Here is an 18,532-nt window from a genome sequence, read left to right on the forward strand (position 1 = left end):
ATCATGAGGAGGTGTCATCTAGGTCCTGGATATCTTTACACCGTGTTAAGTTAGCATGGGCTCATTACCGGTTTAAACGCCATTTTTCCTTTTTTGCAACTTCTGCACACGACACTTAGTTGTTGCTTTAGCTTTCCACCTAGTAGTTCATCGTGGTTTACATGAGAATAATATGTTATTGGTCTACTATCTGCTTTACTTGTTAAACTATATCTGTACAGCGAGTGCTAAAGTTTCAAGAACAACACGATACAGAATTGTTATGAGGTCTGATCTCCACGACTTCATACTCATAACATAAGTGCAACTTCTGCCAATTCTGGGCATGAGGCGGGTTTTATATTGCTTTGCCGAACACACATACACAACAGTTGATGCGGTTCACATGAAGAGAGAGCTGGTGTATGCTGATGTGATTCCTTCAAATCTAAGACACTAAAGTATGGACACGCCCTAAACCAACACAAAGAGACCTTCTTAGCAAATAATATAATGTGTATTAGGGAGGGTGAGATATAAGCAGCCGCGGGCCGTGGAGGGAGTTACGATGGGGCAGGGAGGCGGGGAGGGGGAGAAGCAGGGTGGAGCCCTCTCTACCTTGCCCCTCCCCCTCCCCGCCTCCCTGCCCCACCGTAACTCCCTCCACGGCCCGCAGCTGCTTATAAGTGTTGCTAACTCTTATTCATTTACAGCATGTTAACATACTGTCACCATTCGCTTTTTATGTACTAGTAACTATGCTGGTAATTTTGCTACTGATAATATGTGTACTTGTATTCTCCACCCTGCTTCTCCCCCTCCCCGCCTCCCTGCCTCACCGTAACTCCCTCCACGGCCCGCGGCTGCTTATAAGTGTTGCTAACTCTTATTCATTTACAGCATGTTAACATACTATCACCATTCACTTTTTATGTACTAGTAACTATGCTGGTAATTTTGCTACTGATAATATGTGTACTTTTATTATCTAAGGTACTACGCCTGAGAAGACGGCATTAGTAAATAAACATTTCAAATACACATGTGTTCTTCTTAACTCCATGTTCTGGTTTCTAAGAAATATATAACGACCGACTGTTCATGAGTTCCACGTATCCTGAGGTACTATAAGTTCATATTCTGGATTGTCTAAACATTGAGAGTTTGTTATATCCAATGTGACACTGTACCTAGCTTGCTAAATAGTTTTTGATTACTAACGTGAGTTTTGGGACACCCTAATTCGCCGAGGTTCCAATCCTCTGTCCACAGTTCTGTGTGAGAACAGAAACCCTGCGACAGGGGCACCCCCGACCCTTGCTGGAGCTTCATCACACTTGCGATACAACTCCAGCAATGCGCCACCTTTACGGCACAGATACATCACGCATCTGTGCTGTTTTTGCCCCATGATGCGCCGCATTGTAAATGCAGCACACCATAGGTGACGGAACAGCGGCACAGAATGACTAACACATCCCTGGTGATGCGCCAGTCATCATAAATCTATCCCTATGCTTCTTATCTTGTTAGAGATGAACCGCCATATGTATCATAAAAGTTATTTGCATTTCCTAAATAGCGAACTTTAAGGAATAAATAGCGATTCTTTACCATTCCTAGTTTGCGATGAGCTATTTGCTAATTAGCCGAATGTAGCCCAATGAAGCCCAATGTAGCCCAATGTAGCCCAAAGATGGCCGCCAGACACACAAAAAAACAAATGTAGCCCAAATATCAGCCAGATGTAGCCCAACTATAGCCCAGTGACAGAATGACCAATCAGCTTCGCAAACCTCCGTTACGCGAAGCGGAGCGCTGTTACAGATATATATCTTTTTTTGAACGTTAATTTCTCAAAATCCACTGGAGCACATATATTGAGACCTAGCAAAGGCACATCGGGCTACCAGTCCCTAATATTTTGCCAAGTTTCGTGCAAATCCATTCAGCCGTTCAATTATTATTTTTATTATTTTTTTTTGCCCCGCGGGGCCCTTTTAAAACCTCCACATCAAACCTAGGGGGTCAGCGAGGATCTACTATGCCCCCTTATAGTTATTTCCCCCTTTGTTTTGACCTCCTCTTGTCTCTCGATCCTACCGAGAGACAAGATGGCGGCCGCTACGGACTGTTTGGAATGTTGACAGACGCCGGAGAACCAATCAGCTTCGCTTCACAAAGCTCCGTTGCGCGAAAAGTCCGCGAACCAGAGCGCTAACCGGTCCGCTGTTACAGATATATATCTTTTTTTAAACGTTAATTTCTCAAAATCCACTGGAGCACATATATTGAGACCTACAAAAGGCACATCGGGCTACCAGTCCCTACAATTTTGGCAAGTTTCGTGCAAATCCATTCAGCCGTTCGGGCTAAAAGTGAGGCCAACCGCCCTATGGAAAACTCAATGTTAAAAACACGTTTTGGGACCCCCCTTTTTTCTCGGCCCCCACTGGACGAACCCCCCCCAAATTTTCAAGGGCTGCTCAGAAACAAAATGTGCCATTTTCCTGAAAATTTCAGCCGATTCCGTCCACAAACGCCAAAGTTATTAGACATAGAATTTTCAAAAAACCCATAGAGAAAAAATCCTAACTATATATACCTACTGGCGACCGCCAGTAGGTAATATATATATATAAAGGTATTTTAATGACTTTTTTTAAATTAAGATCCTGGCAGACAAGTAAGCCGGTCAGGCTTTTCAAATGGATTCTAAAGAGAATTATTACAGTGTAAATCTCCTATCCCTTTGATTTGTGCAAGGGTCTAACCAACACCAAAACCCTTGACTACTACGGTAATCTGTGAGATTCCATTTAACAAACTACCTTTCTGCAGGCTTTGCTACAGAGTAATACCAATTTGCCCATAAATGACAATTGATTTTATCATACACTTTTCCCAATAAATATGTCAAGGCCAACCGCCTTGATCATAACTTATCAAAATAATCATATTAGACGTATAACTTTCATCATTGGCTTGTCAGCATTTTCAAATCAACTCTGCTGTATTGTAGCCAAACCTTTTACCAAGGTAAAAAGTGCTACACAAGCATTCTTTTTCTGTGGAATATATCTTCTACCCAAATGTGGTGCTCAGAGCCCCCAAGTATGAGCGAAGCCTTACGTCCCCTCTCAGTTGCTCTTTTTCTTTTGACGATGTAGGGTATGGCGACATCCACACTGTCAAAAAAACAACGAGCATTGACAAAGCCAATAGGTCTCACCTATGTGAGACCTATGGCTTTGGCAAAGTGTTTAGCTATGTTGTACACCACTGTGGTTGCATTCACCATAGTTAATCATTTGAAGCATGGTGTTGCGTGGCATGGTGTGTGGTAGATTGGAGTGGGGTAGAATGGAATGGGGTAGAATGAAGTGGGGTAGATTGGCATACAGTGGAGTGGGTTGGATTGGGGTGGGGTAGATTAGCGTGGTGAGAAGAGTGGGATAGACCAAATTGTGGTAGATTAGAGCGTAGTGGGGTAGACTGGAGCAGATTGCTGTAGATTAGAGTGGGGTAGATTGGAGTAGGGTAGACGGGGTGGTGTTGATTGGGGTAGAGTGCAGTGGGATATATTGGGGTAGAGTGGTGTGGGTTTAATTGGTAAGAGATGTGTGGGTTCGATTGCGGAGAGTGGGGTGAATCGAGCAAGAGTGGGGTGAATTGAGCAAGAGTGGGGTGAATTGGGGAAGAGTGGGATAGACCAAATTGTGGTAGATTAGAGCGTAGTGGGGTAGACTGGAGCAGATTGCTGTAGATTAGAGTGGGGTAGATTGGAGTAGGGTAGACGGGGTGGTGTTGATTGGGGTAGAGTGCAGTGGGATATATTGGGGTAGAGTGGTGTGGGTTTAATTGGTAAGAGATGTGTGGGTTCGATTGCGGAGAGTGGGGTGAATCGAGCAAGAGTGGGGTGAATTGAGCAAGAGTGGGGTGAATTGGGGAAGAGTGGGGTGAATTGGGGAAGAGTGGGGTGAATTGGGGAAGAGCGGAGTGGAGTAGGATAGATTGGGGAGATTATAATAGGGAAAATGGAATGGAGTGGGGGTAGAATGGGGTAGTTTGGAGTGAGGTAGATTGGAGTAGTGTAGTTTCGGGTAGAGTTGGATGGAGTGGGTTAGATTAGACTGAGTAGGGTAGTTTGGAGTGGTGTTTGGTAGATTGTAATGGAGTGTGGTAGGCTGGGGTAGAGGGGAGTGAGGTCGTTTGGGGTAGAGTGGAGTCAGGCAGACTGGAGGGGGGTGGGATAGATTGGAGTGAGATAGATTGGGAAAGAGTGTAAAGGGGTTCATTGGGTAGAGTGGGCTAGATTGGGTGGATTAGAGTAGTGTAGATTGGTTTGCAATGGGGTAGATTGAATAGGGATGATTGGAATGGGGTAGACTGGAGTAGAGTGAGATGGATTGCAGTGAGGTAGATTGGAGTGGGTGGGGTAAACTGGAGTCGAGTGTGATGTAGGTTAGATTTGAGTTGGATAGATTTGAAGAGTGTGGTAGACTGGAGTGTGGTAGACTGGAGTGGGGTAGATTGGAGTGGAGTTTGGAGTAGGTTAAACTGAAATGGAGTGGGAAAAATTGGACTGGGGTAGACTGGAGTGTAATTGAGTAGAGTAGACTGGAGCGGAGATGGGGTACATTTGAATTAGGTCAATTGGGGTAGATCTGGAGTGGAGTGTGGTAGACTGGGGTGGAGTCGAGTAAACTGGAGTGGGTAGTATCAAATGTATTGGGATAGAGTGGAGTGGCATAAATTACAGTCGATTGAGATATACTGGAGTAGACTGAAGTGGGGTAAATTGGAGTGGAGTAGATTGGAGTGAAGTGAGGTAGACTGAGTGGGGTAGATTGTAGTTGAGTGGAGTAGATTGGAATGGGGTAGAGTTGAGTGGGGTATGTGGTTTGCAGTGGAGGGGCGTAGAGCGGCGTGTTGCGGAGTGAGTGGCATAGATTTGCGTTACATGGAGTTCAGTGGTGTGGCGTGTCTTAGAATGGAGGGGCTTAGAGTAAAGTGACATGTCGTAGAGCTGAGTGTCCTAGAATGGAGTGGTGTGGCATTGAATGGAAGGGCATATAGTAGAATGGAGTACCGTAGTGCGGAGCATGCATGGTGTAATCCACTGCCATTACAGAGAACACATTTTCAATTGAAATGACTATTTAGTTTGCACCGAAATACGGTTTTACTTCACACAAACGATAATGTGTGCAAATGTCATCACCTAGTGTGTTGATGTGTTTTGATCGTATTCAAATATTCATTTCACCACCCTTCCAAATTACTAAAAAAACGTGTTTCATTTGTACTAATTCTGATATATTCTGAAACATTAGCACAGTTCTTTTTTGTTGTGTGCTTAAAAAGAAAATAAAGTACTACACCCTCTTCTCTTTCATAAATACTTACCAGGATTGTCACATACATTCTTTCACTTTGAAGTCGGAGAAAGAAAAGTAAACACCAAGCTGCTTCGGAAAACAGCTTTATTTAACCTGTCTTGAAATGCACAGAAAATTAGACAAGACAGGAACAAGATTTAAAGACTTATTTACAGAAAGCAAGTTGTGGAAGAATACAGTAAACAAGGTTTGGGCAACGGAAGGGACGAACTCAAACTTGACAGCCTAAAACAAATAAAATCATCAAATAGAAAGGCACACATTGCGAGTTACAAACCACAAAGCCAATGGACAGAATGCATTCCTAGGTCAGTTTTCTGAACGTCCCCAAGAGGTCTTTAGCAAACCAGACAGCTGCAATGTCTGGTAGGCTTATACCTCAAAACTGATGCTACTCTGGTCACTGCACTTCATTTCCAGAGTAGAGAGAGTCAGCAGGCATTGTTTGCTCTTCTCAAAACTACAGGTTATGGAGGCCAGTTTCTGGTGTCACTGACCTATTATTCAGCAGGATTAGATTTGCTGTTTCTAGAGTCTATGTGGGGAAGCTTGGGGAAATGTGGGTGTTGGGCCCCTCAAACAGAGCAAAAAATGAGAGGAAGTAGAGAAAAAAGGAAAATATACCAAGGATGGGACAACTAATAGTCTGGAATTTTCATTCCGACAGATATAACTACAAAGAACATACATTGTACAGTAAAGAGAGAAATGAATACAGCACAGTTTGGCTAGGTCACCTCAGTCATGAAGTTCTGTTATTAAATACAATTAAAAGAACTAATGAAATGAAATTCCCACTAGGGGCGGCTCCTCCAATAAGGCGGAGAAGCATCGCCCCCACAAAAAAAAAAGATAATAATGACAGGTTATTATCATTTTATTTTTCCCTAGTGGATCTCCAGGCGTGTATAGGGCTGGCCTGGGCTGCTCAAAGAGCAGGGAAGGAGTGGTAGGCACTCCCCAAGTGCATATGATGGTTTGGCCAGCCGTCTTGGCCCGACCAAAAGTCATGCGCACTTTGCATATTCCCTACCAGGCTGTAATGCACAGCCTGGTGAGGAATATGCACATACTCCCTGCTCCCATCTGAGCACCGAACCACAGCTCTTAGATCTATCAAGACACCATCGTGAGCAGCGTCGGGAATGGCTAGAGGAGTCTGGAAGCCTGTGTGCTTCCGGTTTCTGCATCGTGGCAAGAAGGACGGCTAAGAGGCAGCCCCTGGTAAGGTAAGCAAAACATTTTATTATGATTCAGCTTTTCTTAATCCCCCCCTCCCGCCCCTCCCCTCCCCCCCTCGCCACTGTTGCCCCATAGGAGCTGCTACTGTTTCTCACCAATACATTAGTTTGGACAATAACAAATTGATGATGGCCCAGAAATTAAAAGTGATACATTTGAACAATAGAAGAAACAATTCAAACAATTCTGTGCAAGCAAAATACTTTACCTGTTCATTTTGTCTGCGCCTCTTCCTATCCGGGCTTCCTAGTTGAAAATCTGCTCTTCCAAGCCACTCTAATCCACAATCAGCACCTATAAATATGTAAATCCAGATACTGTGTCTTGTTTCGTTAAGAAACTAAAATTAAAAGTAGAAAAACCGGACATTGCAACATCAAATTACCCATATCTTTTCATGCTGTCACGCAATAGGAGGTGCAAATAATTCTATTTATGCTATAATCCGCAAAAAGTAGCGAAATAAACACAAGTTTCATACTGTGGGCAGCATTGCTACAGTCTGTTAACTAAATTTAACAAACCTACTACCGTGCTGATGACGAAAGCTTAGGAGATCAGATGACTAAAAACAAAGTGGATGGATTGATAGCAACAAGGACACAGGAGCTTGAAAAAGGGTAAGGAGAGGAAAGAAACCGTTGCAAATACAGCACAAGTCTAACTTGTATTTCACAATTGTTTTCCAGCTGTGGCAAATACACAAAGCTTGACTTTGCAAATTACCTACATTCTGAAAGTAGACTCTGATGGAGCTCGCCTGTAACCATGCCATAGCAGATTGACCAGGTCTTAGGTCCCTTTAAATATATTCTTTTTAAAAACAAATATTTACCCAGCCAAAACGCATAAAAGGGCTGGGGATGCAACGGTCACGTGCCGCTATTGTTTGAGCCCTCCAGACCACTAACCCATTACAGAAAGGTCCATTGACACTTGTGCAACTCTTTCTGTAATATCGAGTGCCCAATATGGACAGCAATTCACCAGAATGCCTTGGGTAGCGGAAGTGATATCACACACGATTTAACCTTTACTTTCACTTGCACACACATGCTTACTCACACACACACTCTTACATAAGCACACTCACCCACAAGAACACAAAACACACATTTAAAAGCATTTTTAATTTACCTCAGCTGACTTATAGGGTCATATTTCAGCTAGTCTTACTCCATTTTTTATTACACTAATAGAGAATAATATTATATAATTCACTAATTGTGTAATTAAAAAAACTGACTGAAAAACAAGGAAAGTGGAGCCCGAACCAACGTCCATAAAGACAAACTGCCCCAGTGTTCCCTAAATGACATCCATGTTGCCCAAGAGCAAGATCTGCATCAGCGAAATCACAAAGGATGTCCCTCTTTTGCAGACAGCATAGACCCATGCAAATGAAGGTACCCTTTGCTATTGCGCCCCGTCTGCAGGGCCAAAGAAGACATCAGGAGGTGCACTGGTTGTGAACCATATTGAGGTATGTGTAGTATGAGGGACCTCCAAGGCTCCCGCTGCAGGTGGGTGCAATAACACACTGCAAACGCCAATTGGTAGGGGTGGGGGATAATCCCAGCCCCCTCTTAAAACTGATGACAGCCTGCCTCCAGTAAAAGATGGACCTTCTGTTTCAAACCTCAGCCATCTTTAATAAAATATGGAGCCTCCGTTTCAAACTGCAGCCTTTTCTAAGCTCTAGACTGACCCTGCACCCGAGAAGAATATATTCTTTTTAGTGTAACTGATATGGTACACTATATATTAGTCAATAGAAACAATTGTCACAAACAGAAAAGACTTCCCAAACAAAAAGTATTAAGTAGTCATATGTCTTAATTTTAGTTATATCAAATGCTTTATAGAAATTCAATTATTCTTCTTTTTCTTGATTTTAAAAACACCACACAATTGCTTTGCCGCCAACACGTTTCATCCCCCTTGGGAATTCTTTAGGGCTTATCGTAGTCTTGTTTCTTAAGTTGTTGATGAGTAAGGCTCCAAGCCAACCTTAGCAGCTACCATGATAAAACAAAGTGTATTTATTTTGAACTATTCCCGAATACGATGGCAAATCTGTCTGTTTCTTTCTTTATTAAAAAGGAGTAGTAAAATCAAACTGCAGCCGTCTTTGACAAATGTGCTCTCCTCAGCGAAGACACGACTAAAGCGGACAGCGGAAGAGGTAGCTTCTAGCTCAGTTTTTCCTTCGGCTCTGGCCCCAGTCCATCTGCGATCATAAATATCACACATTACGCTTGGCCCTGAAAGGCTGCATGGGGAATCTCAAGCAGCCTTTTCACATGCGATTCCCACCTCCTTCATCTTCCCCGGTCAAGAATGTATGGATGCACTTTAGGAACCATCGATCTGGGCTTTAATTAAAAGCACTATGCAAAATATGAATCAGTCTACCTTTATTAACTCTTTCTGTTGTGACGGTCCCTAGTTCAGATTTATTACAAATTCTGCTTATTGAGTTTTTAGATTGACACAAAAAAATGGAGTACATATGCAACAGTTTTGTCAATATAGGCCAAGAGTTACAGAAATCACATGTGTGTACACGAGGTCTGTGGCATAGGAAACTTACTGATGGTTACAGTCATTTCATGTTGCATTTAGTGTTCTAGAACCTTCCGTCAAACCGCCCTCTAAGCAGAGGAACATAGAAAGGAAACTTAACATACCTAAAATTATGTCATGATGCAAATAATAATGAAATGGTCATGAGGGATGGGCTCCTGGGTCCATGAGGAGGCATTTGCCTAGCTGCAAACTGCCTATTGTGCTGCTGTGGCCTTAGATGTGAAACAGGTTAAGGGCCCTTAGCCGTGAAGCGCACGCCGGCAGCAGAAGCCCCTCCGATAATTAACTCACCAGGGGGGACCATATATATTCGACCCCTTTTCTGGGATCATCTACTAGGTCGGCCAAGCGTTCCAGGGCCAACCCCCTCCAAAGCCTTGCGTGCCACTGGGTTAGAGATGGTGCCTCTTGCTTTTTCCAAGCGGCAGCTACTGCCATTTTCGCTGCCCCCAAGCACAGCCATGACAAACTTATCACTCTGCGTCTGGCGTTTCAGGGTTGGATCTTTCACCCCCAGCAAGGTGTGTTCAATAGAATGAGGAATTGGGTAGCCGAACATAAGTTTGATTTGGGACAGGATCTCTTTCCAAAAAGGTTGTATGGAGGGGCAGTCCCACCAAATATGACAAAAGTCGCCCAGTAGACCACATCCCCGCCAGCACCGATCTGAAGTCAGTCAGTCAATAATACTTTTATTTGATTTCGTTAAAAATCATAAAAGAGTGGATACAACACTTAATACAAAATGTTAAAAAAATGGGGGTTAAAAAGGTACAAAAGCTTGAAACGTAATGCAGTCATGTACTAAATCATCATACATAGTTTAGTCACTAAGTATACATTTGTAATGAGTGTAATTTTAAGCGATGGAAGACGGTTCAGTGGGCAAAAATAAAAAAAAATAAAAAATTGGGAATTAATATCAGTGCAAATGAAAAAGGTCCAAGCTGTCTTGTTGAAACCACTCCGGTTCATTCATTTATGTTGTCTAATTATTTGGCTGCAATTTTCCAGAACGTGATGGCTTTATATTGATAGTTCAATTGACAGGCCTCCAAAGCATTGTGTGACTGCAGCTCTGCATGTCCTTAGCTGTTTTTTTCTCAAAAGTTCGCGGAGGACAATTTTTTGAATTTCTAAAGGCGAGGGGCAGATGCATAGGAGGTGTAAAAGACTTCTCCTTGTCCGCACAACCGGCATACTTTTGTCAGCCATACGTGCTTCCATTTTGGGGTTAAATCCTTCATGGGGAACGACCCCAACCGTAACATCGTAACAATAATGATTTTTATGATGTGAAAAGTGTTCTGACAAATATGGTTGTGGTTTAAGCGTCTGATAAGATTGAATCACTGCCCAAGCATGGTTTTTCTTAGAAAATGCAGTTTTGTCTATTAACAGCGAGATTCGTTTAGTTGCACTATTCACTGCATTTTTAAAACCAGAATAGGAGTCGCTTGTGTACCTTGCCTCTTCGAGGTGTAGGTCCTCAAGTGATCCTTTTAAAACTATGGCGATGGAATTATTTAGCCTTGCTTGCTTTTCGATTTCTTCCCAGCAAGAGTGGGCTAGTGTGTTATCTGCTGCTGGCCTCATCCGCCAATAGTATTTGACAACCGCCCCTTGTCTGGCTGGTTTCTGGGTTTTAAGCCCATATTCCAGTCGAATTTGGGGCTGAGAGATGTGCCCGGGGATTGAAAACAAACTCTTGAAAAAACTCGACTGAGCTTGGTTTAAGGCGGTTGCGTCTTTTGTGTACATTATTTCCGACCCATATGATATTGTTGGCATGAATTTTGCTGCGATTACTTTCAGCAGGTGCCCTGTTCAACAGCCTTTTAACTTCCTATCTAGAGTTTTAAAGGCATGGAGGAATTGTTTTGCTTTCATTTTTGCTTGGTTCAGCTGTTGGTAAAGTTGAGGTTTTGATCGAGTTGCAACCCTAGGTCTCTTTAAGACTCCACCTGAGATATTGGTTTGTCACCTAGGTTCCAGACCCTTTTTTGAGAGGTTTTTAGAAGCACAGCACCTTGGTTTCCTTGAGGTTTATTGTTAATTGGGCTGTGATGGTATAGGCTCCTAGTTGGGTCATTGATCGCTGCAGGCCTATCGGTGTTTGTGATAGAAGGACGATATCGTCTGCATATTGAAGGCTGGTGATTAGTGTTTTGCCCAGTTTTGGGGGGTCAGTTTGAACTTGTTGAAGGTGTTTCTCGAGGTCGGCGGTGTAGATGTTAAATAGGCAAGGGGCCAACACACACCCCTGTTTTAGTCCGGATCTTGCTTGTTATGCTGCACCGGTCTCCTTTTTTTTTTTGACCCACGTATCTGAGTAAAGGTTGATAATCGCCTCCAGAAGTTTTGTTGTTACCCCCCAGCTTTGCATTTTGGCCCATAGCTTTGCCCTCTGTACTTTTCTCAAATGCTGCTTTAAGATTGATAAAGCATGCGTAGAGGGAACAAGATTTTGCAATGGCTTGATTGACTAGGAGTGTGACCGATGTTAGTGAGGGTGTCCATTCCAGCTCGGAAACCAGTTTGCGTGTTTGGCATCAAATTTGCACGGCTCACCCAGTCTTCTAAATCTACCAGGAGGTTTGAGGGGTAAATCTTGGCTTCAACATTGATAAGTGCAATCAATCTGTAGTTAGCTGGGTCTGGACGAGACCCCGATTTGTATATGGGATTTAGGATGCTTCCTCGCCAGGATTCTGGGACCATGCCTGATGATAGCACGTGTGTGAATAGTGGGGTGAGGATATCAGACCAAAATAAAGGGTCATGCCGGAATAGTGCGTTAGGCAATCCGTTGGGTCCTGGAGCTCCCTCAGGCCTTAAGTTTTTTATGATTTTAAGGACCTGCTCTTGTGAAATCTGCGGGGGGAGTTCTGGCAGTTCTAACTTCGATATGTCGTGGATGATTCTGTGATTTATAACTCCTAAGGGTGGAGAAGCGTTGTATGTTTGTTCAATATGTGCTTTCCAGTGTCCTCCATTATGTCAGAGTTGAAATGTTGGTTCTTGCCTTTTGATAGCTGGTTGATTATATCCCAGAAGCACTTGGGAGTCTCTTTGTTTACTGGTATGGAGGAGTTTTGCCCGGAGATGTTCTCTGAAATCTTTCTTAGCCACCTTGATGTCTATATTTAGGTCTTTTCTTGATTTTGATATTAGGGAAAGAATATCCTGAGGAGATTCTGAGCCTCGAGTTTGTAATTGCCGTATATATTTATTCAGTTGATTTTTTTGTTTCCTTAGACTGTTGGTGAACCACGCTATGGCTATTTCCTTGTTTTGAGAATTCATTGTTTAGATCTTGAGCAACAGATTCCCAGGCCTTTATACATGATGGTTCATCTTTGAAACTCTCCGGAAGAGCAGTGCATGTGGCCATGATGTCACCAATGTTTTCCTTTTCCAAATTAATCGTTTCAGGTTATAACATTGCGTTTGTTGCGACATCACTTTATCTGTTATTGAGTTAGCCGTGCTTAAGAGTAGGGTGAAGGTTCGAGGATGTTGGTCGCTTTCTGACCTTTCTTTAATATCAAAGTTAAAGATATATGGGAGAATGTTCTGGTCTGTGATTGTATAGTCAATGATTGAGCCCGTTTTCTGCGTAACCCTGGTATATGCTGGGAGGCTCACTGATGTAACTCGTTCATTTAACACGCCCATTGATAGTTCTTCCAGCAGGGATGCACATCTATTACCGTGTGTATCATGTTGTTTGCTAGGTCGAGTAAGGCCTATTGGTCTTTCTTTCCTGCCATTTAATAGGTTCTTGTTAAAATCTCCTGACAGAATGATATTAGCGTGTGGGTGAGCACGTTTAAGAGTGTCCAATGTTGCTACTAGAGTATCGATATTTGAGCTCTTTTGTTTGGGTGATGGATGGATGTAGACATTCAGTATTAGTAAGCTGAAGAGGTTAGAGGCCGTTAGTTTGATGCATAACATCCAGGTTGAGTCTAGATCTACTTCAGAGGCTTGCCATGAGATGTAGGTCGAAAGGCCTCCTTTAGCTCTTCCGTATTTCAAGTCTTTCTTGGCCAGATTAAGGTATTCTTTGTATCCTATTGGTGAAACATTTGTCTGCCATGTCTCTTGAAGGAGGAGTAGGTCGTGCTGTTTGAAAAATTCCATGAAGTCGGGGTCTTCTAGTTTTGAGCTTAGGCCGTTCACGTTCCAGGAAGAAGCTGTTACACCCATTGTCTGTTATTTTAGCTTTGGTAGAATTTCTTCATGCCATCAATTGGTGGGTTCCGGCTGTATTAAGTTTCCTTTGCCCCGTATATTTGACCGCTTCGGGGTGGGTGATGGTAATTTTCCTCCCCGATTAGTTTGTGCCCTTTATTGGGCTATGTTGTTTTGGGCCTATCGCACCTCTCAACATGGATTTAGTTGTTGTAACAGGGTTGGGTAGCAAGGGGGACTAGCTTTTTTAATTGTGTGCCCCATTTAGCAAATGAAACCTGCTGCTGCCAGATCTGCTCTAAGATGGCATTGTCGGAGAAAGTTGTGTGGTTATTTCACGACCAGATAAGTCGGGATTTAGTCTAAATTCTATATTTTAAAGGTTGCCTGTGTCAATATGGCGCAGAGAAGGAAGTGCTTTGAGTAGTTTTAATATTACGCTTCGATTGGGGATGTCGTGGGTTCCCCTTGATACGTAATAATGGATGAAGTCCAGCTTATTTTTTGTTGTTGATGATGATGTCAGAAGAGACCAGCCCACATTCGGTGTCTTGGCTCTTTTCAATTTGAATTCCCTTCGTGGTTCGTCCCAGGGAGATCGGGCAAAAATTCTGAGCGTTGCGTGCATTGTTTTGTAATTGTGTATAGTTGTTCATTGCAGTCGTTGGTGCACCGCGTTCTGTGCAGGTCCTGCATGTGATATCAGGGGTGCTCCTGTCCTTACTGTCTCCCACAAGGTTGCATAATTTGAGCTGGTTTTGATGGGTTCTGTCATGGTACGTCCGGGAGTTGTGTTAGGGATTTGTGTTGCTTGAGTTTTTGGATTAGTTTCTCTATACTGTATACGTTTGCTGGCTGTGAATGTTCCGTTATAGAACGGTTATGGCTTTTTGTGGTAGTGGGCTTGTTGATAGATGGGGTTGTGTCGATCACGAGGCTGGCTTTTTCAATATTTGTAGTTGCTGTATCGTCTTCACTTTTGATCACATCTTGCTCCTTCGTGGTACTGGTTGCGTTCAGTACCTGTCTTGTTTTTTTTCCCTTTCTGGCCTTTCCCAGATGTTTTCTCTTCCGCTTGGATAGTGGAGCTGTAACATTTGTTTAATTTGCAAGTTACTCGTTGCAATGATCTATTAGTGGACTGGTCGAGGTGCCTGTTTTGCCCAAAGCTGTTTTTGGTTGTGATCTTTTTGTGATTTCGGGTGTTCGAGCTAAGTTAGGCCCCAATATCTTTCATTTTGCTCCCTTGGGGGACTAGGATGAACCTGATCCACTCCCTTCTGTGTTTCTTTGGCTTTCATAGTTGGTAAATTAGTCTTGGCTGAGGGGTCCCTGGCGACCCCCAGTAGTTCGGACATTAAACTTGGGACTACGGCTAGTTGGTCTATTATTTGAGTGCAGTGGTAGTGACTCATTAGGTAAGTTGTTTCTCGATCTTGCTGCACCCTCATGATTATCTCATTATAGTTTTGCAGCTTTTGTTCCACCCAATGAACGTAGATGGCTAGTATGTTTAAAAGATCCACTTGGGCGTCTAATTTGTCTGCATGGTAGGTCATGGCTTTACCGATGGTACCCAGGTGTTTAACAGATGCGACCAGACTGCAGAGGGTGGTGGGCTGGCTACCTGTTCCTGTAGTAGTTGATGCTCCGAAGACGTAAAGTCCAGAGAAACTGGAATGTCACATACTTTCTCCCTTTTTTACGACTGTGGCACCATGGGAGAATTTTTGAGATTTTTTAAAGTGAGGAACGTGTCATCGTGTTGCTTGGAAAACGATGATTTCCGTCTGCTTCGATGGACTGATTCCGATAAATAATATGGCAAGGCAAATTGGTGTTGCTTGTTGGTATTTGCTTCAATAGTTGTCTGCAAGTAGGGCTGGCGGCGTAATGTGTGTAATGTGTGAATTTCTGAAAGGACTTAGGATGTTTGTGCTCATCTGATGTGTTGGGACGGCTTCATTGTTGCTGTTATTGCCATTGTAGCTGAGTGACAATTGCTGTTGCCCCTTCAGTTGTAGTTCTGAGATGAGCGGGTGGTAGTGTATTTGTGCTTCGATGGCATTAACTTTGTGACTATGTCCACTTTCTAAAAGGGGTTTGATTGTTTGGAACTGCGAGCTGTAGGCTTTACTTTTTATTGAGTGATCGAGATCTGGTCCAGTTTTCCAAAGTTCTACTATTTTATTGTTGTGATTCTTGCTGCTCTTATCCTGAATTTCAGCTTCACTTTGAACGTCGTTGCTGAGATTGGTGTGCTTAGATTGTTTGAAATGTTTAGGATCGTTGCGGTCCTGGTCCACTTTTAAGAAATCGGTGATCAATGCCCGTTTGATACTGTTTGGGATTGAATGGTGCCTGGTCTATGCCAATGGGGTGCCTTTCTTGCCGCCTTCATGAGTGACGTGCGGGGCAGACTCTGTGACTTTTTCGCTGCTGGTTGACTTTACGCTTGAGAATCCAGAGGTTGCTGCAATACCCCACGATAGGGCTCCCGACGCGTGCTGCTTGTCGCTATTTGTTCCCCTCGGCTCTATTAAGGACGTTCCTCCCTGCACGGTTCCAGATGGGGTGCTGGTATCCTCCATGACCAACGCCAGTGGGGCATCCGCTTATATTTCTATTTCCCATTCACTTTCTTTTTTGGGATTTTTAGGATTGGCTGATGATTTTTTCTCTTTTTTTCTCTACCCCCCCTCGTTCTTCCAGACCTCATGATGGGTTGTTGCCCACCCGCCTAACAACCTAAAGCTGAAGATTTGACGGCAAATTTTGGAGAAGATCACTTTCGGCAGATTTCGTTGCTAAATTAATGGGTTTTTTTGTTTTGTTTTGGAGGCTTTATTTTTCTGTCAGAGAGGAAAGCGATGGATTTATGATGGATTTATAAATTTTTGACAGGCCGTAGGGCCAGTTTGGCAGTTTAACAGTTGGTGTGCAGATCAGACCCCCCTCACTCCCCCTCGCTCCTGCCCCTCCGTGCCAGCGGCTTCTCACCGTCTTCTCAGTCTGTCCCTGCCTCCGCTGGCTCAGTCGCTGCCAGCAGGTGTGCAGGCGTACTCCTTCTCGCAGGGTGGGGGCTCTTTGCAGTTGTCTCGACCCCACGGCAGGTGCCATCAGGTGCAGTTGACTTGCTTGCTGTTTGCCACCAGCTGCTTGCCACCTCGTGCCTGCTTCTACCTTCTCGTGCGAGGTGCTTCGGCAGTGGTGCTGGAGCCTCAGGGCCTCAAAGCATCAGGGGGTGCAGAAACCCAGAAGACTAGCACCGTACAGCTCAGTGGCCCCTGCACTCCTAGGGAGCAACAGGCAGTCTGGGTCTGTGGGCAGGTGAACGAGCGAGTAAGCAGCTTTGGTGCTTACGCTGCTCAAGGTCCAGCTCAACTTTCTGCCCCTAACCTACCCAAGCTACGAGCTCCCAGCACCAGTCTCCATGCGTGTGGCTCCTCTTCCTCTAATGCCTGCTTCCAGATCCGTCACAATGTGGTCAGATGCAGTCCTTCCAAGCCAGCACCGATCTGAAGTGTTGGGGAAGATCTTATGCAGTTTCTGGGGACAGAAGTACCAGACGTACATGATTTTGTAGTGTGCCTCCCTTAGATACATCGAGCGGTTGTATTTCGCTCTATCTTTATTTAAGTGCTCCCACTGTTTATCCTCTAGAGGAGTATCCAAAAGTGCATCCCAAAAACGTTTATGTCGCAGTGTCGGTCTGGGGCTCCGAGCTTGTATGAGGACATACAGAAAGGAAATGTGTCCCTTGGAGGTGGATTCAGATTGGGCACATTTCTCTATGGGAAGCAGGTCTCTGGTGGCGGCCAGCTGCACCAGGTGTTGTTGTACCCAATGTTTAAGCTGTAAGTAGTGGAATTCCTCCTTGGTAGTTAGTGTGAATTGTTTCGTGCTGTCTTGAAAGGTGAGAATCTCTCCTTTATGGAACAGGTGGTAAATTGTGAGACACCCTCCCGCCCGCCAGGCCTCGAATGGACCCTCTTGGAGCGCAGGGAGGAAGGCAGCATTGAAATGTATGGGCATGTAGGAAGACAAAAAGATAGTCAGCTGCAACCTTTGAGTAAGAGCATCCCATATCGTAATATGGTGGATGTGGGTGTACTGATGTAGGCGTTGGGCGGTCGATCATGTTTTGGCTTCCATAATAGGTCCCATATGGTTCGGCCGGTTATCTATCTGTCCATATGAAGCCAGTGCTTTCTCAGAGGCACGCAACAACCATTCTGTGATTACGCACATCTGAGCCGCTCTGTATATCCCTGAAATTCTGGAAGCGCCAAACCCCATTCCCTGCGTAACTGATTACCAGTCTGACAGCAGAAGCAGAGCAGAAGTCAGGTGAACTCTCGGCGGAATAAAAAAATGAAAAAAGGGAGCGACCCCAAACCCAAGAGAAGGGGTACCACAGGTAAATAAGAAAAAAGTTTCTCCTGGGAAAGTTTTACACCATGCTCAAGTCAGTAATGTTTATAAGTCTCAACCCTCCAATCACAACACCATACCACACATCATATCTTGGGACCCCGGTAGTCAGTTATGTGGAACAATACTCAAACACCACTAAATTATAAAAATATACAATCTGCTTTTAATAAAAATTATACATTCAATATAGGTCAAACAATAATTTAAAATTCTCATTAGAAATAATGTATACAATTCACATAATTAAAAAACACACAAATGTATCGACATAGATGATCCTAAAAAACTAGAGAGCAAACAGACAAGGAAGTGCAAAATCATAAAAACATCCTAAATTACGTTACTCCACGTGGAACTCAATGTAATTTCATGCAGGTGTCCATTAATCACATCATCAATGTGGCACCCGTGGGGTTCCTTGGATGTAACACTTTGTAGTGCGTCGACGCGTTTCGGTGGCCTATGAATTATTGTGTACCACCTTCTTCAGGACAATGTATAAAATTAGCTCTCTCCCCACAACAGAAAATATTTCCTCTTAGAATCTCAAAGGAGTTCCAAAAGACGATGACCACGAGTCTCGTTCAGTCAGGATCCCAAGGTCCTCCAAAAATTGTTTACTGTTGATATTCACAAAATTTAGTAGCTGTTCCTTATATTATGAACGTGTACAAGGAAAGCAGGGC

At 43.8% G+C, this 18,532-nt stretch overlaps 1 protein-coding gene across 1 annotated transcript in view; it reads right to left on the reverse strand.

The window, feature by feature from the left end:
- The window catches only part of PYGO1 (pygopus family PHD finger 1), a 245,144-nt gene that overhangs the window by 37,412 nt on the left and 189,200 nt on the right, over positions 1 to 18,532 (reverse strand). Inside the window, exon 2 of the mRNA XM_078684604.1 lies at positions 6,832 to 6,917. Coding sequence (XP_078540730.1) covers positions 6,832 to 6,917 — 86 coding nt within the window. The remainder of the gene's footprint in view (positions 1 to 6,831; positions 6,918 to 18,532) is intronic.

This window comes from Lissotriton helveticus, chromosome 3_2 (assembly GCF_964261635.1).
Source record: "Lissotriton helveticus chromosome 3_2, aLisHel1.1, whole genome shotgun sequence".
NCBI lineage: Eukaryota > Metazoa > Chordata > Amphibia > Caudata > Salamandridae > Lissotriton > Lissotriton helveticus.